This window comes from Vicugna pacos, chromosome 17 (genome assembly GCF_048564905.1).
Source record: "Vicugna pacos chromosome 17, VicPac4, whole genome shotgun sequence".
Classification (NCBI taxonomy): Eukaryota; Metazoa; Chordata; class Mammalia; order Artiodactyla; family Camelidae; genus Vicugna; species Vicugna pacos.
Window position 1 is genome coordinate 12,887,018 of NC_133003.1, and position 23,325 is coordinate 12,910,342.

Consider the following 23,325-nt stretch of genomic DNA (forward strand, 5'->3'; position numbering starts at 1 on the left):
TTTTATTTTTTAACTTTTATGAGAGGGAGGTAATTAGGTTTATTTATTTATTTATATTTGGAGGAGGTACTAGGAATTGAACCCAGGACCTCATGCATGCTAAGCATGTGCTCTACCACTTGAGCTATACCCACCCCCCACCAAACTACATTTTAAAAATTTATTATTGTAGGAGGGAGGGTATAGCTCATTGGTAGAGTGCATGCCTAGCATGCATGAGGTCCTGGGTGCTGCCTTCGATCCCCAGTACCTCCACTAAAAAAATAAATAAACCTAATTACCTATCCCCCAAAAAACAAACAAACAACAAAAACGATTTTAAAAATCTATTATTGAGGGAAAAAAAATTAATTTGTCTCCACTTCAGTATCTTAAATTATTTTAGGTGTTAGATTTCCAAACACGCTTGTTGACTGACAGGAGTATAACAGTAGTCGCAAAAAAACACAGATTCTAGTGTCATGCAGATATGGATCTGTATCCTGTGTGAGTTTTGGCAAAGTCACCTCTGAATGTCAACGTTCTCATCTGTAAAATCAGCATAGTAGCATCTTCCTCTTCACTTGGAGGTGAGGGTTAACTGTAGCACCTGTGTCCAGCGCCAGCACCATGCCTGGCCACCATGGGTCTCAGCAAGGTCATGACCCTTGCCACCATCATCATTCAGAGACAAGCCTAAATGGGGACTACGTCCACAGTGGCCAGTGCCACTGAAAATAAACAGAGTAAACATCAGAAAATAGCCAGTGTGATATTTATAACCCTAAAAATACAGAGACAAATGGTCATTAGCAAATTAGAAGAAATTTGATTCTGGAAACAAATGCTACACATCTCTCTGATTAAATCACACTTCTGCCTCTGGGGTTGATCTGGCTCACCATTATTACATTCTGTTTTCACAGAACTCTTGCTGCAACAGAATTAGGTTATTCTTCTGTTGTGAACACATCTACAGTTTGTACTGACACAGGAGTATGTTTTCTTCACTTCTGAAATTTAAAAGCTATCCTTATTCAATCAATTTGAACATTTTTTTAATTTATCCCTAGTTCTGTCATCTCTATAGAACTATTTTAATTGATCCTTGTGTTCTATAAAAGCTTTAAAGAAAAACGGATAAATTATTTTTAGACTGTAAACCTAAAATGCATTTATTGTGGAGAAAATTTGAAAATACCCCCAAAAAATTATAAAGAAAATAAAGATCACGGGTAATTCAACCATCGAGCTATTAAGAGCAAATACTTCTGGGTTATTTCCCATGAAACTTTTCTTCAAATTCGTATTTTGATACCATAATCTATTTGGTTTCCCAACTTTTTTTTAAAAACATAGTCACTAAATGTTTATCAAAAGACAGTTTTTAGCAGTTATATATCATATAGATCAGAGGCTGTGAAACCATAATCGACGGATCAACCTGGCCCTGGTTTTTAAAGTTTATTTAGACCTTTGCTGCACTCAGTCACGTGTGTGTTACCTGCTACTCTCACACAGCAGCTGGGTAGAATCATCCCTGTAGAGACCATACGGCCCGCAAAGCCTACGATACTTACTACTGAGTCCTTTACGGACAAAGTCTGCCAACCCCTCGTCTAGATATACAAGAATGTAATTATTCCTCTATTATTGGATGTTCAGAGCTTTTTAAAAAAATATTCCTAATTGCAGGGAACATCTCTAAACCTAAATCTTTTTCTACAACTCTGATTATTTCTTTAGGATCTACTTCAGAATTCATAGGAAAACAGATACAAAATTTCTTCAGTTCTCGATGCCTACTGCCCACTTGCCTCTGTGAAGGCTGTGCCAATTCATGCCCACATCAGCAGTTTCTGAGAACATTCAGGTTACCACACCCTTGCCACAAATGAACATTACTATTTTTGATATCTGTCATTTTGATAAAGGAATAATGTTTCATGTTAATAGCAATTTCCTGGATGGTTAGGGGTTAGGGAGGTTGAAATTTTATCATGTAGTATCAGGCATTTGTCATTCTTTTATGAATGATCTGTTTATGCACTTTATTTTCTTACACTATGAAAAAGTTTTCTGTATTTTAAAGATCTTTACACCTGGTCTGCCATAGGTGGCCTCTGTCATTTGCTTTTTGATCTTAATACTTCTTCCTTCAGGAATTTAGTAACTCTTTGGTTGAGTCATCACTGTTTTACCGTATTTCTCTTAAAGTTTTCATCTCTTTATTGCTTTCTACTTTATCACTCCACTTCTTCCTCAGAGAATATTTAAAGGTAGTCCCCAACTTCACTTTAGTTTTCTGAAGTTGTAGTTCAGTCTTTCATCACTTCTAATATTGATCTTAACTGAGTGCCTGTTTCCTTGGAGTGCTGTCTTCTCAGTCAGCCCCCTTTCCTTTGCATCATGGTCGGCTGGTTTGTTTTGCATCTCATTACATCATCTCTTCACCCCAAGAGATTCTCTCTTAAAATGTCAAGACCAAGTCTTTCTTCAACCTACCATATCCAGTGTGACTAAAAGAACTTTCAGATATATACCTATTTCCTGCAGTATTTTTTGATGTTTTATAGCAACATATCCTTTCATCTGTGGTAGGACAGAGGCAACGATGCCCATGTCCTAATCCCTCACATGGCAGGAGGGACTCAGCAAATGTGGCTAAGAATCTTGAGATGTAGGTTATCCAGGAAAACCTAATGTAATCACAGGGGTCCTTATAAGAGGCAAGACAGGAGGGTCAGAGTCAGAGAAGGAGCTATGACAATGGAAGCAGAGAGAGAGATTTGAAGATGCTGTGCTGCTGGCCTTGAAGATGAAGGAAGGGACCATGAGCCGAGGAAGGCAGGGGCCTGAAGACGCTGCCAGCTGGGAAGCAGATTCTCTCCTGGAGCCTCCAGAAGGAGGGAAGCCCTGCTTGCACCCTGACTTTAGGGCTCTAATCTCCAGAACTGCAACACAAGAATCAAATCCAGATTTGTTTCCTCTGCAAAAGCGACTTTGTAGATGTGACCGAGTCCTAGGCTGTAGACCCTGTGATGGGGAGATAGCCCGGATTGTTTAAATTGGCCAAATCTAATCACTTGAATCCTTAAAAGCAATGAAATGTATCTGGCTGGAGATGGTGAGATGCAGCAGAAGGGAGATGAGGCAGAAGGGTAGGTCAGCAAGAGATTATGTGTGAGAGGGGCTCAACCCACCCTTACTGGATCTGAAGATGTAGCAAGGGGCCACAAGTTAGGGAAGGCAGGCAGCCCCTAGGAGCTGAGAATGACCCCTGGCTGACAGCCAGCAAGGAAACAAGGACTTCAGTCTCACAGCTGCAAGGAACTGAATTCAGCACCAACCTAACTGAGCCTGGAATTAGACTATCTCCCAGAGAAACAGAAGAGAAAGAAAGGAATCGGACCCTCCTGACTTCTGGATATTGTTCTGGTGAAACCCAGGGCAGAGAAAACAAGCCAAGCCCACCAGACATAGGACTTACAGATAGAATCATTAGATAATATTCTATACTAAGTTGCATTGTTGAAAGCCACTAAGTTTGTGGTAATTTGCTATGACAGCAATAATTGAACTAATACATATCTCAGGTCACAAAACTCCAAGTGAGTCAACCTCAAAAAGTACAGTCTACTTATATGTGAAATAAACAAATATATAAAAGAGCTGGACACAGGGCAGTTTTTGCATTTGTAATTCAGCAGCCTGACCCCATGATCAGGAATCTAGATTCCTCCATGTCCCTGTTCTGCTATCCTGGAAACGTCAGCCAGCTCCCCTCGTGGTCACAAATGGCTGCAGCCACTCCAAGAATCCTTGCTACACAAAGAGATTTTCCTCCTAGTACATCTCTTCTAAGAGGAAAACAAGCCATCCCATAAGTTCCCTAGAAGATACTCCATCCTGTTTTATTGGCTGGAACTGAGTCCTAGGGGAACCACTAAGAGAATCACCAGCAAGGAGGACAGAAACAGACTGGGACCAGTTAGGATTTACCTCCTACAGCGAGTTACCTGCACAAGGATTCCTGTCTCAGGCTCTGCCTCTAGGGAATCCAGCCTGAGACATAACCCATCGCCCTTGGGAGCAGGTGGAGCAGGAAAAACTGGCAACACGCTAACAGCTCTTCAAAACCTCTTTTCATTTACAGCCAGCCACATCCACCCTTCTGTGCCCGTCAGTGGCCTGTAAGTGGTGAATGACAAAGGCACCCAAATGGATTTTGTCCACTGCCTTTTTAAGTCCAGCATAGGTGTTCTTACTCCAGAATATGCAGGGTGTTAGCATCTATTTGCTTGGTACCAGGAATGAAATAGCTGCCTTTGCCTTCCCAATATTACAGGGAAGTGCCTAAACTTCCAGGCTTGTGACAGGAGCCCGCTGAATGGTAGCTATTATTTTGGATTTTAAAATAATGTATTGAGGACCCACTGCCTGACTCAGGCTAGCTCTGTGGAAAGCATTCTCTCATTCTGTCCTCACAGGGACTCTTCTGGGGGGACACAGAATTATCAGTCCCACTTTACTGATCCTCATTCATGAAGCTCAATCTCAGAAAACATTCAAAGTCTGGACCTAGTTCCAAACCCAGGGTTCTGTCCAATTTATTTTCAAACCTTTCTTTCATCAAGCCACAGCTTCCCTAAACCACTCTCCCTTTTCCAACTTGCTGCTCCACTGACCTCCGCCAGCCGTGATTGAGGACGGGGGTTCTAGCTTCTCTCCCGTTGACACGTTTCTTGTTTTCTTCCTTGGCATTCAGATCTGTGTGACTTCGGAAGAAGAACAGGACGGCTTCATCAGAGTCCTCAGTGGAAAGAAGAGAGGCCTCGTCCCCCTCGACGTTCTAGAAAACATCTGACTGCCGGCCCCTCCTCCTCTGGCCGGCGGCGAGCCCCGCTGTGACGCCTCATCTCACGCTGTGTTAACCCAGAGGAGCTGCCGCGCTGACCGGCCACCCAGGAAACAGTGAGACCAGACTCAAGGCTCTGAGACTGCGGGGTAACAGCCACATGGCAGAGGGCCCATCGCAAGCACGTCCAAGGCTGCCCAAGGTGGGGCTGAGGCTGAGAGAGTCGGCCCGAGTGCTGTCCTAGGGGGCAGTAACCACCGCCGCGCATAGGACTCAGCTCCGTCCCTGGCCGTGTGGTGTGACAGCCAGCCCGCCCGAGTGTGCTCCAGTCTGCGGGGTGGCCCCAGTGTGAGGCTCAGACCCACGCAGCCAACTGAGATTCTGGTTCCAGATCTCTGTCCCCAATACTGGCCAATCAGCATCCTCACATCTGAGACCCCAAGCAGTCTTTCTGCAGAACATCAGGAAGCCCTGCTCCCTAGCCCCCAACATTCCAGGGCTCCCCACAGACCCCCTCACATTGCCATCGTGCCATCTCTTCTGTCCCTGAGTATGTCCTGGCGGTGAGCGTTCCGTGTGAGGGCTAGGCTGACATGGCGCCGGCTGCACAGACCTGATCTGCCCCCAGGTTGCCGTAGGCGGCCCCTCCTGCCACTCTGGTTACCGACAGGGCTGGCAGAGCAGGATGCAGTGGGCAGAGAAGGGGCACGGAGGGGCAGAAAGCCCTTACTTACTGATGATCAGAAGCCCTTTCAGTCATGAAGTCCTTTCCCCAAGGAGATGGGGTTGGGGAAGACAGTGTGGCAAAACATCTCCATGGTGAGCGTGAGCCTCCTGTTACGTCCTCTGTATCAGGGGTAGCAGTTTTCCCTTCTGCCATCCTGTAGGGCCCCCCTCTTTAGACGCTGAGCCCACCTTGCGGGGAGCCAGAAAGAGCATCTTAGAAAAGCAGCCAAATGGGAAACTGTTCTCATGAAGAGCAGAATATTATGCCCCAGCAGATGCAAAATGGGAAAGAGTCTTTGACGCTTCATCCCTCTGAAGGCAAGAGACTTGGCGCCTGTTTAGCATCGAGGGGAACCTCTGTGGCTCAGTATTTGTATTGATGTTTACAAGAATGCAATCTACTGTGATGCCTTCCTCCCCAGACCTCCTCCCAGCATTCCAACTTGCATCCTATTAGTCATTAATACGGTTAAACTTCGATTCACAAAGACCTGCAGTGTCCCTTTGGTTTATTTTGTTACAGAGCAATAAAATCATTGGAACCGTTGGTTTTTAAAAGACTTAATTGGATACATCCCAGGCAGTAAGCATTATCTCCCAAACCAAAGCATAGTTAGTCTCCACTGATTTCTTTTGTTACTGCTCAGCGTGAAGCCCAGGCAGGATGGCTGCTGGTTTCTAGCAGTTGGGATGCCTTACTCTCAGTTTAAAAGCCAGCATCCAGAATTTCCTCGCTCTCTGATACATGAAAAACAGAGTCAAGATGGACTCTTTGAGAGCCAGGGTGGATAATATGACTGCCATTCCATAACATGGTACGCCGCAATACAGACGTGCTTTGCCTCTAAGTCAGTATTCCATTTAATAAAGACAACACCATGGCTGGAAGGAGCATAGAAAACATGTGTCCTGATCTCTTCTTTCTGGTAGAACATCCACAGAAACTTTTGCGTACAGTTGTGTTGCATCGTATGCAAATTTAATTTGCATTTTAAAAAAAAAAGCAGTTTGCCTTTTTAAGTTGAACAGAAGGAGGCTACAGTAGCTAGCCTCCAAGGTGGTCCCCCAGTGAGCCCTGCGGCCTGATATTCCTGCCTTTGTGCAGCCATTCCCACGTTGAGTCAGGGCTGGTCTTATGTCACCAACAGGATACAGCAGAGTGATAGTGCATGACATCCGTGCTGGGTCACAAAGCCCCTGAAGCCTCTGCCTTGATCCCTTGGAACACTCACCCTTAGGAGCCCTGAGCCACCATGTAAGTTTACCCACTGTGAGCCCACAGTGCTAGAGAGACCGAGCAAGACCACATGTTACTGCAGCTGAGCGCAACCCAGACATCACAGAGCAGCAGTCATCCTGCTGAGCCCTGCCCCAAGGGAAAGATTTATGAGCACGATAAATATGGGTTTTTTAAGTCATTAAGTTTGGGAGTGATCTGTTACACAAAAATAGGTAACTGGAACAGGAACTCTGTAATTTGAGCCAATGTTAGAAAGGAGAAAAAATACTTTCTGCACAAGGTGAACCATAAGGTTTTGCACATATCAAGTACTGGCAGGCGGTTAACCCTCCAAATGCAAGATGTCTAGTGTTCCTTAAAGATCTGGAGTCATCCAGATATCAGAGAGAAAGTAAGAGATTCCTCATAACCCAGATCGCCATGGATGCTTACACACACACACACACACTCTCCCGTCAAGAGGAAGAGGCCAGCATCTGGTTATGTACTGAAAGTAGCCAGCTGGGTAGCACATAGTAGGAGCTTATTACAGGTTTGCTATTAAAAGGAGAAAAATAAAATCAGTGGGAAGATCACACACACATAAATACCCCGGTGCCAAGTATTGCTAAAAGGCAAAAAAAAAAAAAAAAAAAAAAGGCACTACAGAAATCCGAAAGCTGGTCCAGATCATTGGCTGCTCCAAGGACAAGGGAGCCAGGGAGGAAACTTACTGTCAGCCCCAGCCCAGAGCCAGGCCCGTGCAGCTGTGAAAAAAGCGTGATGTGCATAAACAGAAACTTGAGATATAAATAAGTTGATTTAGAACCTGCAGAACATTTATTAGCATTGGCTAGTTCATTCCAAGGAACGCAGTTGGGAAAATTCGGTAGAGAATTCTTATATAATATTGGGTCCACCTAACAGCCCCAGTGCTCCCTAATAGTCCCTTTCTTCCTACAACTCACTGACATACTTGTGTAGTACTGAAAAGGACACACAAGCATTGTAAAAACTAAAGGCTGAAAGCCAGCCTACTCTGGAATCTGAGTCCACATAAGTAGGAGACAGAGGGCTCTATGTCCTCCAGGGGTGGAGAAACTCAGGAGAAAGAGTAGTTTTTTCATGCTCTGACAAATTTAGCAAATACTGACCAGCAGGGCGTAGGCTGCTATAAATCTGAGAATAAAAGAAAGTTCAGCATCGCCCAAAATAGCAACCCCAGGAACCTGAGTGAGCAGGTGTGCTCCACAGACTTGTCACAAAACAAAAATCCTCACAAACAATTCGGACAAAAAAATTGAAACTAGTTTAATGACATCCTGTAGCGATCCCTTACAGTCTGTTCCGTTACTGTTCTGTTGTGTTTTGTACACCACCTGGTGTTTTTGACCCTTAGAACATGTTTTGTTTTGTTTTCTTAGCTTCCAATAAGGAGTTTTAAATAGTCCTCAATCTTTCTGTGGGTAATAGAAACTTTTAACTGAACTTTGAAATTTTAACAAGATAATGGCAATTTTATAGTTCCTTTTTAAAAATAAAGAAGTGGCAGATTTTTTTTTTAAATCATCTCATCAAGTTTAAACAGCTATTGAACGACTTCCATGTCTTCATGGAAGTCAGGATGTACTAAAGTACTGAAAATACACCCTGGGAAAGGACAGTACCTATTTCCAAGGAAAATGACAGAGCACCTTTAGATTTCTCCCCTCACCTCATTTGCTCAGGTTCTTGGGTTATTTCTCTGACCCCATTTTATTCAATGCATCACAATATTTTTCTCTGTCTGCCACTCCTTTTGAACCAGCTCCTTGAAATTGTGCTTAGTTCATTTATTTTCAGTCTTTACTAAGGTAAAAAGAAAAATCATCCAAGGTTATAACTTTTCCTCTGAGTTCAGCTTTGACCATATTTTCATTTACTTAAAAATACTCTGTAATTACAGTTATGATTTTTCTCTCAGATTTTTTTATTTCTTGTGTGTGTGTGTGTGTGTGTGTGTGATTAAAACTATTGTACATTGTGGTCAGAAAATATGGTCCATGTGGTTTCTGCTTTGAGGAATTAATTGGTATTTTATTTTTTGCTCTAATATGTGAATAATATTTACAGAAATTTGATAGATGCTGGCAAAAAAGAAAAGCCATGTCTGTGGTATATAAAGTTCAATATATGGCTACTCAATAAATGCTGAAAGTATTCAGGTCATGTGCTCTCATTTATTTTCGCTAATGTGCCCTCTCAAAGACAAGGAAGTCAAGAGCCAGCAGCCATGGGACCGAAATGAGAGACACCTCGTGAGGACCTCCAATCGCTCCTTTAGTGCCAGCCCGTGGACGAAGGAATGCCACCCAGGGCTCTCCACCACAGCTTCCTCTTCCACATTTAGGATGAATCACTAAAGTCATTTCCTAAGTAAGCATTCTAACTCCCTGGAGAAACCTGTAAAGGAACCACTTTTAAGTGAAGAGGTCTTAAAAATATTCTTGGAAAACTTCAGTGTTAGCTCAGGGAGTTTTGACAGAGAAAAACTACAGCAATCATTGTCGGGCGAGAATCACATCACAGCTCCAGCCTCCAAGACCGGTGAGGGCGAAAATCACATAAAAATCACAAAACATCTTCATACCCAAGAGTCTACGTCTGGATATGGTCAATCACCAGCTGCTGATCCTGAGATGTGGATTTTCCTCTGGTCATTACAATGGTGGTTCTTTTGGCAGTGAAATCAACATTTATTAGAGTCAACTGGGAAAGCCTGTAATCAAACAAGTAATACTGGAAATGTATGGTCAGTGCTACAACAGAGGCAGGAGAGCGAACCACAAGGATGTGCTGGAACCATGCTGATTCCATTAGGAACGGGGTCCACAGAAGTTTCAACTTCTCGTTCCAAAAATGTTCTCACTTTCCAAGAAGGTGATTTTACACTGGAAGGGCTAAGGCTGCCTTTCAGCTCTTTTAAAATTTCCCAACACGTGAAGCACTTTAGTTCCACGAAAATTTGGGGAGATCATGTGTATTTGGGAGGGTATTTTGTGGAGACGAGGTGGAGTTAGACTTTGGGAGGCGAGGCGATTCTTTTCAACTTTTTACTATAAATGTTTCCAACGGTGTGCTCCCTCCAGGCCTGAGTATTTGTTGAGTTTGTGTTGAGTCTCTGAGCAATATTAGGAGTATAGTTATCCCTCAGTGTCAGTGGGGGGTTGGTTCCAGGACACCTCCTCACCCCAGTAGGATACGAAAAATCTTTTTACTTTATGTACTTCTTAACTAATGAAATTTAGTTCGTTTTATTACTTTCGTCTTTAATCCTTCATCTTGCTTTATAAGTGATTAATCCACCACCGTTGTTCTATATTTACCTTCTCCAGTGAAATGTTTACTTTGTGTATTTGCTTATTATTAATTAGTGCCATTTATTCCAGCTTAGAAACATTCTTTTAACACTTCTTGTAGGGCACTGTGTACTTATTTCTTTGGGAGTGATAATGAACTTCTTTAGCTTTTGCTCATCTGGGAAACTCAATTTCTCCTTAAATTCTGAATGATAACCTTGCTGGGTAGAGAATACTTGGTTGGGCTTTTTTTTTTTCCTAGCACTTTGAATATGTTATGCTACTCCTTTCTGGAAAGTGCCTGCTGAAAAAATCTGCTGATAGCCTTATGGGGTTTCCCTTGTATGTAACAAGGTAGTTTTTCTCTTGCTACTTTTCTTCATCATTAACTTTCGCCATTTAATTATAATGTGTCTTGGGTGTATCTCTTTGAGTTCATCTTATTTGGAACTTCCAGGGCTTCCTAGACCCTAAAGTCTGCTTCCTACCCCAGATTAAGGAAAATTTCAGCCATTATTTTTTCAAATAATTTCTGATTCTGTGTGTTAGGTATATCAGCTCTCTCCCCAGTCTTGGAGGCATGGCCTTACTTAGGAGATGTCCAATGGCAATCAAATAAAGCCCTACCTGGCCACCAGGGCTACACACTCAGTGGGTACCTGTCCCACTCCATAGGCTGTGTGCACCGTCCTGTTGCAGTAGGGCCACAGCTGTGCTGTGATGCACTGGTGGACAGGGCTGGCCCCAGACCTGAACCTTTCTCTTCTTATCTCTCTTTAACCCCTTCCTCTTCTACTGTCCCCATCACCACTACCACTCCCAAGATTGCAATTCAGTCCCTACAGAAATAATCTAGTTCCTTAAGGAAATAACATTTCTCTTGCATTTTGTAAACTCCATGGCCTCAGTACATGAATGTTCAAGATTTTTTTCCTTCTCCAAATTTCTATTTCTCCCAGAGGGAAAGGGTGGATATTGGTCTCAGTGGTCTCTGGTTTCGTACAGTAAGGGGATAACAGAAGCAGTCAAATGTAAACTCTGGTGTGAGAGGAGATGGTTACATTGTGAGCATTTCCACCCCTGACTGCCATTTGGTTTTCAAATACACCTTATATTTAGATTTCAAGACAAATCAGTTGTTATGGTAATAAGCTGTAAAAACATGGGGCAAGATGTCTAATCAAGAGAAGACTGTGGGAGAAGGAGAATACACACATGTGGGGTGATTCAGGTAGATGAAAAAAACAAGAAAAGGTTTACGGGGCACCACTGCAATGTGGGTGAAATCAATATTCTGCAGGGGCTGGTACTGGGAAAGCTGAGACAAAAGGAAGATACCGTTAGGGACAAGAGAGGGAGCGGGCTGGAAAAGAGGGAGGCCCGTGCCCCAGCAGGAGAGTCTGTAGCCGTGCGAGGCGACAAGGGACCCATGGCAGCACAGAAAGGTCAGTCAGCCTGCCTGGAAGCATCTTCCTGGCACCAGATGTCCACAGCTCCTCCACCACTGCAAAGCCTTTTTGGATGGTGGTTTTTTTTCCCCAGAGTCAGCCTCAAAGCCAGAATCACCTTCCTAAAGCATCGCTTTGATGCAGAAACCCCTCCCGTGGCTCCCCCAGCCCTACAGAAGCCAGCCCAGCAAGTCTGGTGGTGCCAGACCACGATCACACCTCTGAAACTGCACAGCCCTGGCCAGAAACCACTCAGCTGGCATCTGTCACTTCATGTTTGACAGGGTGTCCATTTTTTCACATTTACTTCAGTGAATAGACTAAATTCCTTGAGGGTTGAATGCTAGGCTAGACTGCCCCGGAGAAGACAATCACTGTCTTTGTGATGAGTTCATAAGACCACGAGTATCGTCATCAGCAGCAGCGGAGTTCCCAGCCCCTCCCGTCGTGACTGGCACACTCTCCCATCTCTTAGCAGATCAAGGTCGTGGCACTCAATGAATATGAGTCTTCTGCCCGTAGCAAATCAATCAGCAAAGCCCACCAAGATAGAGAAATCAAATTCAAGACCTGGACTAGAGATTTGGTTTTGTCTTGTCCTTGACAGAGAACGCAGCTCCAGTCCCCATCACAAGGCACGGCAGCTCCACCACCTCCAGAATAACAGCTTAAAGAGCACTTGCTAACAGGGCTGCCTCCACAAGGCCCCTCTGTTCATCACCCCTTTCCATCCCTGTTGCTTTTAGAGACAGCTCAGGTTGGGTTGGGGGATGAAGAATAGGAATTGTTTGCATTTTATAATTTAAAAAAATTTTTTTTTAGTGATGGTACTGGGGATTGAACCCAGGACCTCATGCATGGTAAGCACGCTCTCTGCTACTGAGCTATACCCTCCACCCTGCATTTTATGATTTTAAATCTCAAGTTATGAGTGATGTTAAAAAGTAGTATGTATTGAGTAAGTCTGTGTCTTGGATTAGCTGTAAGGCTTGCGTTGGCACCCAGAAGAAGGAACTGAGAACTTTTCTCCCAGATGTTCCCACAAACTCTCCAGTCCCCAGGCGGCGCACTGATGGGTGGGAGCTCTGCACTCAGGCGAGCAGGGTTCCTGTCTGACTCGGTACTCACCAGCTGTGAAACTTACAGCACATTTCCTCAGCCACAAAATAAATACCACATAATGCCCATCTCTTCAGGTTGTTTGGAGAATTCAATAGAAAGATACAAGCATAGTTTTCGGGACATAGTAGGTACTCAATAAAACATATCTGTAAATATACATCATGCATGTGGCAAGAATAACCCTCTCTGAACCTACAACCCATCATAATTAATGTCTCTCTGGCTTTCTATGGCTTGCCAGGACTTCCAAGCTCATTCTGCTTTGTAAACCAGATGTTTGTTTGTTCTTACTAGATTACAAGCAATCTAGGGGAAGAGACGAATCTTTCTCATAATTTCAGCAGCACACTTTTCTGGACTGTTTAGCTGAATCTGTTTCCCTTGTACCCCGTCCAGTACTCTACGTGTAGTGAATATTTAATAACTGCTTTTTCAGTTATTTAACTAAATTTGTCTCCAAAACAGAGACACCATCTGGGGTCTTTTCAACCCTTGAAATCTAGGGAGAATAACTTGGGAGCCTTAAATCCACAGTCTGGAAAAGTCTAACGCCTTCATCACACAGAACATAAACTTGTGCAGCCGCTATGGAAAGCAGTATCGAAGTTCCCCCAAAAAATGAAAAATAGGACTACTGTATCATCCAGCAATCCTACTTCTGGATATATACCAAAAGGAGATGAAAACAGGATACAGAAGAAAGATCTGCATTCCCATGTTCACTGCAGCATATTCGCAACAGTCAAGATTTGGCACCAACCTAAGTATACGTCAATGGCCAAATATATAAAAGAAGATATGGTACCTCTGCACACACATGACGGACTATTGTTCAGCATGTGAAATGAAACATCTTGCCATTTGTGACAACATGGATGGAACCGGAAGGCATGATGCTAAGTGAAATAAGACAGAGAAAGACAAATACTTTCACTTATAGGTGGTGGAATCTTAAAGAAGTCAAACTCATAGAAACAGAGGTCACCAGGGGCTGGGGCGGGGGGACTAGCGAGAGGTCAGTAAAAGGGTACAAACTTTCAGCTCTAAGATGAATAAATCTAAGGATCAATGTATAACACGGTGACTAGAGTGGGTAACACTGTATCATATAATGGAAATGTAATAAGAGTAGAACTTAAATGTTCTCACTCACACAAAAAAAGATGAAAAGATATATATGTGAGGTAATGGATGTAATAACTAACTAGATAGGGAGAATCATTTCACCATGTACACCCATATCAAATCATCATGATGGACATTTTAAATATCTTACAATTTTGTAAATTATATCTCAATAAAGCTGGAAACAAAACCTAAGAATTTTTAAAAAGAGAATCATGTAGCCAGTCCTGGTTACTATGTTTTATTCATCTTATCCCATCTCACATTAATTAACTCTACCACACTACACCCTAGAAATTCCTTAAGACTTCTGATCTCCTGGACCCCCTTGGACTCCCTGTTTCTATCCTCTTTCAAGACACAGAAAGACAAAGAAAGGCTGTTTCTGTCTCTGCAAAACCTCACACTGGATGCAAAACTCAGTCTTCTCACCACTGTTTACAAGAATCCATTCCCATAAATCTTGTACTGAGTTTAGACCTGGCCTGATGATGTCAGCAGGAGATCCAAGGAGGAGTCCCCGCACATAACTTTCCATCAGCTCCCTGTGCCCACCCCCGCCCCCTCCTTCTTCCCTGCTCCTCTCTGCTTTCTTCTGCCCCAGGAGCTCCAAATTCACCTCATTCCTCTATTTCTCTCCAGCTCCTTTCCTCACTTTGCACAGCCAAATGCACCCCAATGCTCAACAGGGCAACGGGTCCTCCTTTTGACAAGACCTACTCTCTGTAGAAGGACTTAGATGACAGTTAAAATTGTAAATAATACAAATACCATCTTTAGTTACCAGGAAAGCCTCCATTTACAACACTATATTAGAGCAGCTGCATGTGTTTGTCCCCTCCAGGCCCCAGTACCTGACCTAGAAGACCAGGTCCACCCTCAGTATCTCAGATGGACACTTCAGACCCTCTCAGTCTATGCAGTGGGGCCGAGCCAACCGGCCTTTCTCTCCACTGTATGTGGCTTCATGTCACCTTCCTAACACCTACTTCTCAAAGTCTCACTATTTCAGCTCCTCCACTGACTGTCGACATGAGTGAAACGCATGCTCATTTGTTTATCAATGTCTTCCCTTCATGCTGAACATAAAATGATTTTTCTTCGGTTTCTGATTTGAAATTTGGATAATTACAGCACGTAGACTACTTTCGGAAAGTCACCTTTCCAAACATACTGCAGATGAGAAACAATGAGGGATTCTTGGTGATGGTTTACTCTTGGAGAAATAGACATTACACCCCTGACCTAACAGCACAAGTGGGATGGCCTGAAATATCACTGCACAACAGTTCCTCCCCGGAACTGGATGTACTTGGCCTTCCCACCACAAGAATGCAGCTGGTACTAGTTCTCTACTTACACAATCTTTTTTCAAGGAATATAATCTGTGTCACAAATGCACAGGAATAGTGACATGATTTGCTTTTGTGTAAGTCTAAATGTACTAATAATCTAATTATATATTATACTGTTATTATTGATACTAGCATTAGACTAATAATAATAATTGCGTACTCTAAATTATAGCGGTAGTCCTTAAAAGATTGTTTTATCTTTACTTACAGTACCACTTCATCATGAAGAGAACAGAAACAGTAAATGCTTATCATTAATAGAGCTGCTGACCTAGAAGATAACTATTAGTGTTTGATCAGATAGTAAGAAGAGCATGGATTTTTTTTAAATATAGCCTAGATTGGAACCCTGATTTAGTTCCTTAGTAGCTTGTGGCCTTGGACAAATTAATTTTCTGAGCCTCAGAGATACTACTACTCACCTGGAAAACTATTGAGAGAATTAAAGGAAATATTTCTATGAACATGAATAGTGTAGTGACAAGCTCACAGAAGGCTCAAAAATATTGACTATTGTCCCCCAAGAGTGGTATCATCCTATTAAGAGGCTGCTGCCCAATAATAACCTGGTGACTAAAAAATATTTTATTCCATAGTAAATACTTTCCCAGTATCTTTGTTTCGTATGTGAATGGTTAATAGTTAATAAACCAGCCGAGTATATACTGAGCCCCTGATTCTCCACTTGTCCTGACACGGCATAAACAGAGTGTACAGAGGACTGGCCCAGCCCCTGCTGATCGACCGCAGCCTCCTTCAAGAGCTATGGACAAAATTCTTTATGCTTATATGGTCCCTATGACTGATACACTCAGAGCATTTTTCTGGAGATTAAATCAGGGCTTTCATATGACCCTGGTTAATAAATGTCAAGTCTCCAGGGTGAAACCTCAGAATGCCCTTTTGAGGAAGGTGGCTGACAACCTTATCTTCCACACAAATAAACTGAGGGATGGAGAGGATAAATCAGAGGGCTTTTTACAGATTCTCCACTCTTGCTCACTTTTAGTTTACACATGAAGACCAGTGCTTCACGGAGAGGCGCTGAGTGTCAGCAGGGATCCAGAGAGCACGGTTGTGGTTTCTCGGAGGAAGACGCCCCCATTCTCCTAGCATGGCTGGGAGGTCATGGGACCTGATGGGGCAGGGTGCTGCTGGGACAGGGGACGCTCTGACTGGGTAGAGAGTCTGAGTCAGTGACATCACACAAGCAGACCAGCCAGAACTCCAAAGGTGGCCAGTTGTGGCATCTGTCATCCTAAAAACAAAGTTCCCACTTTGCGCTGAGTTCCTGTGGCTACAGTCAGCCTCTTCTCAGGAGGAAAGGAGAGCTCAAGGGGAGCTAGGAAGGAGGAATTTTGTGCATCTGGAGGGGGTAGAGTGCTCTGGGCAGCTGGAGAGGACGGAAGTCCCACCCGCAAGGTTGGGACAATGTCAGTAACTAAGAAGAAGAAAGCTATACTTCAATTTAAAAATAATAATAATAATAGAACTTAAAAAGTGTATGAGACTTGGCACCTGATAGGAAAACTCTGCTTCCCTTGCATCCCTGCAGAAGACAACAGTGTGGGCCCAGAGGAGAAATGTACACTCAGCAGAACATGGATGAAGGAAGACAAGGAAGACCAGACTGAACGTCCAGAGAGAATATGCCTTTGAGAAAATCTAACTGGCCAAGGATTCAAACCAAAGTTTAAGTGGAAAAGCAACCAGAAATTAGTATATGAGCCTCATTACCAAGTACCCATAGTTGTTGCACATACTTAACTAATTCTTTCCAAAAGTCTATACAGTTTTTACTCTGTATGTGGCTTCAGTTGTTCTCCAAGGCTTTTAAATCTCTCCTAAAATCCATTAAATAACCCCTTCAGAGACCATTAAGGACGGATGTTAGCAGTACTATTACAATAGTCAAGACATGGAAACAACCTAAATGTCCACTGACAGATGACTGGATAAAGAAGCTGTGGTATATTTATACAATGGAGTACTACTCAGCCATAAAAAAGAATAAAATAATGCCATTTGCAGCAGCATGGATGGACCTGGAGATTGTCATTCTAAGTAAGCCAGAAAGAGAAAGAAAAATACCATATGATATCACTTATATGTGGAATCTAAAAAAAAAAAAAAAGACACAATTGAACTTATTTCCAAAACAGAGACAAACTCACAGACATAGAAAACAAACTTATGGTTACCAAAGAAGGAGGGAGGAGGGATAAACTGGGAGTCAGATTAACAGATACAAACTACTACATACAGAATAGATGAACAACAAGGTCCTACTGTATAGCACAGGGAACTATATTCAATACCTTGTAGTGACTTATGGTGAAAAAGAATATGAAAACGAGTATATGCATGCTCACATATAACAGAAGCACTGTGCTGTACACCAGAAACTGACAGAGCATTGTAAACTGACTATAAAATTTATGTATTTTTTTAAAGGATGGCTATTACAATAGGAAGGACCTTGCCAGCTATCGCATTCAAGATTCTGTGCCCAGAGTGGACCAAACGGGTGAGCAGTCTGCCTTACGTCAACGTCCCTAGAGGCAGAGTCTGAGACAAGAATCTGGACACACATGGTTTCCTGGGAAAGCACCCTCAGAATTAATCTGTGAAGGGAGGAGGGTAGCCGGGTGGGACAAGTGGAAGCAGCTGAGCAAGGATGTGGTCTCAGGCATAGTCTGGCCCTGTCCTGAACTACAGAGCAGCTATGAAGCAGAATCCATACCCCAGAGGTGTCACTGCTTAAAGTAAAGGAGCTTGTACTCCCATATTCGTCACATCCGCAGCCCTTCAGGCCAGGGATCTTCCTTCATCCCAAGACAGTTTTCCAGCTGGGAAACACTAGCAGCCGACACTCACAAAGCTCCGAGGATAGTACACCAGCTCAATATAGGGGATCCTGGAGAGATACCACAGCCCCTTTGCAGAGTATTGTTTTGCTTGGCCTCATTTTTGTCCAGCAAAACTCCGTAAACAGCAATGCTGGCAAACCTTATTCCAGCACCTTCAGGCTTCTGTAAGGCCTTTGGGGAATAGTCCTTCTACGCGGAATGAGTCTCCAAAGCCCCAGTTCTGAAGTGCATGCCAACATAGAAACAAAACCTATGACAGAGCAGTTTAGATTGCTGCTATCAGATCAGTCTTGATAAACTAGAGATTCACACCAGGACTTGTCCCTGGGCCCTGGGGATTAGGGAGAGGGAAGCCAAGGGATAGAAGGACAGGAGCACAGACCCTGGCAATTCCAAAGTCAGAAAAATCATATTTTCAGGAGTCTGACATATCCAGTTAGATTCCAAGGCCTGGAGAGTTTCTGATACTCTCAGACCCATAGTCTCCCCATCAGTTAAAATGCAATCATAATTTGCACCTTGCATATTTGCTGAAGGAGATGTTCCAGAAGGCCCCTAATGGAGTGCTCATTGGATGCATAGCTCAATAAACAGAAATTTACTGCAGTGACACATATCTATGCTTTCCATTCCCACCCACTGAACTTCATTTCCCAACTCCAAACAGCCAGATTGTATTTACCCACTGCAGAATCCAAATGAAAACCACAAACACTCAGATACTAACCAAAAAAGCCATGGGGCAGAGCACTGAGTTGTGTTCTTATAGAGCCATTTTCTCGGTCTGAAAGATAATATTAAAAGACACCAGGCACTGGAGAAAGTGGGGAGGAAAACAGCCCTGGTGGAATAGAGAGGGAGAAATGGGAGAGTCTGCAAAGCACAGCCTGAGTGTGAATCAGCTCAACACTGTAACACCAGTAACGAGTTTTGATTAAGCCAAGAAGGCACTAAGTTGTGGTCCTTTCCATTGCCTTTTGAGAAGGATCATGAACTGCCTGCAGCCAACCCATTACTCTTTGTCATCTCCTGTGGAAATAACCTGGAGATTCTGTCCAGCCCCCATCCAAACAACCCCACAGGGGCAACCATCATCTGATGACTGGGTCCCACCTAAGTCTTGCTCACATGGACAATGAGGATGGGCACTGGGCACTATGAAGGCATGAAGAGAAAATATAAACCACCCTCCCCCCACATGCTCTTCTGTTTTGCCTATGGTTGGTCCTTTTGACTTTCACAGTTACTCAACGAGACTCCAAGAAGCATCAGATGCTGTCTAAGGTTGCACAAGTCCACCACCCAGGGGGTACTCAGCCAAGGTGCCAATTCTATTCTGCCCACAGAGTTGTTTGGGAGAAAAGCCATGGGCTGTGATAATTTACACTTTGATTTTCTTTTATTTGTTTAGAATTTGGTGTCCCCTTCCATGTCTCCTCCCTCTCTTTTCATCCCAGCTCCAATTAGAAAATTCCATTGTACAGAATTCTAGTCCACAGGAACCTATATCAAATTTAGGAAGCCATTGGTGTACACAAAAACCTTCATTTCAAGAGGGTAGGACAGAGGGTGCTATGTAATCAAAGGCAATTAAAGACATTCATGCAGTTGTGAGTATACATCCTTTGCATACACAATTATGAAGAATTGTTCAGAAAGCTTACACACTGTGGTGCTGGATGGTTTTCAAGGGCACTTAAGGCATAAGAAGCACTTATTTGGAGCTTGGAAACATGAGTTTTGTTTGTGCTCTTATGCATGTTTGGCAAACACAATGCAGGCTCTGCTTTCAGAACATTTGACCCTAAATAAAAAGAAATGTGTCAGCAAATCCACCAAGAAGTACACTAAACACAAAATGTCTTCTGTTGGATCCTGAAAGAGGCTGAGGTAGACCCTGTGCCCTAGCTAAAGGCAACATCTGGATGCAATTGCCAAGAGTTCTGGCTGCTTGGGCCACATCTAGCAGAGACTCAGAAAGCCTTACCAAAGGCCCAGTGTGTTTTTCATGAAGCTACCCAAAGCTTTAGCACACCTGGAGCCAATTACGAGGGCAAAATGTCCATGTAAGCAGGATGAGCTCACCCTGTGCCTCGCAATGATCTCAAATGTTTGCCATCTACTCCAGGACACGCAAAGTACCACCTACATGTGTATCGGATTTCTTGGATGGGGTGGGAGATGGGGAAGAGAATATGTTTCTACCATCTTTATTTAGTAAATAAGAAACAAGTCAAGACTTTACAGTCCATCTACCAGGTTGAAGTGCCAGCTCAGCTTGTTCTGTGACTAAGCATGTTACATAACATTGGCCTCACTCTTCTCCTTGGTGAAAGAAAAATAATAGTACCTGCCTCATGAAACTGTTGAGGACCAAGATGGTGGTCAGTGTCAAGTGACCACATCAAGTAATCTTGCAAAGAATGCAAGCTAAAAGTGTTCAATTTCTCTACTGCAGTCTCCCTGGGTCTTCTCTGACTTCTATGCAGAAACGTCTCCTCCATTCAAAATGTTAAAACTTTATCTACGATTCCCCCTCACAATTCACCACATCTCCATTTCCTTAAATGCCAAGTCTCTCAAAAGAGGAGTCTGCGTGCGTGGTCCTGCCTCTTCCCTCCCCTCGGCGCTCACCACCTGCTCCCTCCCACACAATAAATGACGGAGATCACTGATCAACAGCCTGTACCACCTGACTCTGAGTGCTTCCCGGCTACCCCACCGACACCCTGGACACGTGAGTGGAGTGAGAGAGTAGAATGCGGACAAACACGATATTTGCCACCTGTGAGCAGAAACTTTGAATGTGTTCATTCCTTTTATCTCTGGCCTCTAGCATTCTCGCCTTCTTCCACGAGAACAGCATGGAAAAGAAACGCTATTGCTTTAGCCTGAGTCCTGGAATGAGAAGATGCCTTGAGCCCAGGAAAGCCGTCCAAGAATCACAGCCAACTCGCAGGCTTCATTTAATTTCAGAACGCAGTGAGTGTTTCATTCTGCCGAGAAATGGGTAGTTTGTTACTGCAGCAAAAGCTGACCAATATCTAGTCTCTGCTCCCCTGCCTACCTAAGCATCCCCACGATAATGATCAATAAGGGATGATCTGCCAAGGACCTCCCCGCTTCTTCATCCAACTCCCCCACTTCCTCCACCCACCGCTCTGATGCATGAGTCCCCGGGGTCTGCCATGTTTGTAACTGCCGGCTCCCCTGGCCACCAATCGTTGGCTCCTAGGTGGTATGTGATCCAGTCTGCAGTGGGAGAAAAGCATGAAGCGACCACACACACAAGCAGAATGAGAGGCAACTTCCGACGGGGCTTGAGGCAACGGCTAAAGTTGTTATTTCTGCTGCTAAATGCTCACACCTGGGAAAGACGTGATGCTAGCTGACGGGGGCATGGCCGGGGGGAAACACACACGGACAGCGAGGAGAGCGGTCCTCTGTTCGGACAGGAGGGGACCTACCGGAAGCCATCTGGTGGCTGGTGAACAGCAGCGTCAAGAGTCAGGTCCAGACCGAACAGGCTGGCGTTGAACTCGTTTCGAGCCACGTCTCCCCGTTCAGACGCGGTCTTGACCGCCGCCGGGAGGAGCCGAGCAGATTACTCCGCGTAGTGACGGGAGCCCTGAAGGCGAACGCAAGGGCCTGAGCGAGGCTGACGGAACCTCGGGGCGGGAGACGGGGGCCCACCGGGTAGACCGGGGCCACCAGACGGGCGGCGAGAGCTCGGGTCTGACAGGCCATCCCAGGACGGTGACTGGAGGCTTCCACCCCCGCCAGCGGCCTCGCCCGGCCAGCCTGCAGCCCAGCTTGCAACTCACTTCCGGCGCAGCCTCACGGGCTGGGACCGCCCACGCTCAGAGGTCACAGGAGGAAGCTTCCAGAACAAGCAGACGTGTTTTCTGGGTTCAAGGGTAAAACAGTCCTGCACTCCACACCTCAGCTGTGTTTTGAGTGCGGCGAGGAAGAGGAGTCTGCGCCAAGGAAGGAAAGGACTCGGCGAACACCACCTTTGTCCTTCCACAGAGAGGCGGAAGCGGGCAGAGCAGCCCGCACCAGGCGGACCCTGCGCAGGGGGTCCCGGCAGAAAGCGCCGGGCGCCGGGGAGCGGCGGGGCCGGGCCGTTCTCGCGCTGGCTCGGTCCCTGCTGCCTGACGCCGGGCCGCGGTGCACTCAGGGCGGTTCCCAACCCACAGCCCCTCCCGGGGCTCCGGGCCACCCGGGCTCAGCGCGGAGCCGGCTGCGCGCCTACGGAAGCCGGCTTGCTGGGGGAGCAAGGAACCCTGCCCAGCATTTACGGAGTAAAGGCAATAGTGACTACAGCTGAGTGGGTCACAGGTCCTAAAGCAGCCCAGAAAATAGTAATAGCCAACAGCGGCTGGGTGCTGCGTGCTAACCGATGATCTAAACACGCATACAGATGGCTTATTTTAAGCCTCATAACGTCCCCACCAGACAGATGCTATTAAAAGTCCCATTTTACAGATGAGAAAACTGAAGCATGAGACAGTTTAATTAACTTCTTTAAGATTAAGGGAGATTTGTTGCGGGAGCTTTAAATTAAGGGAGACTTGTAAAGGGAGTATGTAAACATTTAGACACAGGAATGTTCTTACAGCACGGTTTTTAATAACGGTAAGTTTTGCATAGTGACACTGTAGACAAACTTAAATGTCCAGCAATAAGGAATGGGTGAAATAAATTATAGTACACCCATACAACATTACAAATTATCCTCTAGCTGTGTGTGGATTGGAAATGAAAATTGGTTGATTAGGTGTTATTCAGTAAAAAAAAATCAGGGCACAAAATAAATTAAGGCATAATACCATATGTTAGTAATTATACCCATATACGCTTTTTTAAGCTCTGAAAGAATATGCATCCAGGTGTTAATAATGATCTGCATATGGTAAGGTTGTGGATGCTTTTGGTCACTCATCCATTTTTGTTAAATCTTCTAATAAAAATGAATTGCTTTTGCATAAAAGAAAAGTTAGATTACTTTTTAAAATAATGAAGCAGAACGGAGGATTATCTGAGCATCCAGATCAGGTGTGCGGAGGGTGTTCAGTTCCATGGACACTGACTACAAGGCCCCGGGGGCAAGGGGAATTAGTGTAATCAAGCATTTCCCAAAAGTATGTTGCTTTAAAAAAAAAAAAAAGGGTGCTTCTTGGTCAAATAAATTGGAAAATTTTGTCACTCCTCTTGAAGATTCACAATGCATACATTCTGTTAAAAAGAAAAGAAACAGGAAAAGTCTGTTTTGCTTAGCGTCC

At 44.3% G+C, this 23,325-nt stretch overlaps 1 protein-coding gene and 1 long non-coding RNA gene across 4 annotated transcripts in view; one reads left to right on the forward strand and one right to left on the reverse strand.

Annotated features, from left to right (window-relative positions):
* STAC (SH3 and cysteine rich domain) overlaps positions 1-8,988 on the forward strand; it is a 200,596-nt gene extending 191,608 nt beyond the window's left edge. For all 3 annotated transcript variants that reach the window (XM_015236270.3, XM_015236272.3, XM_006200631.4), the window contains one exon: positions 4,748-8,988. In XM_015236270.3, coding sequence (XP_015091756.1) covers positions 4,748-4,846 — 99 coding nt within the window. In that variant the 3' untranslated portion in view covers positions 4,847-8,988. The remainder of the gene's footprint in view (positions 1-4,747) is intronic.
* Positions 1-21,629, reverse strand: part of LOC140686708 (uncharacterized) — a 61,763-nt gene extending 40,134 nt beyond the window's left edge. The window contains exon 1 of the long non-coding RNA XR_012060524.1: positions 21,508-21,629. This is a non-coding gene — a long non-coding RNA (uncharacterized lncRNA). The remainder of the gene's footprint in view (positions 1-21,507) is intronic.
* Positions 21,630-23,325: the final 1,696 nt, after the last annotated feature.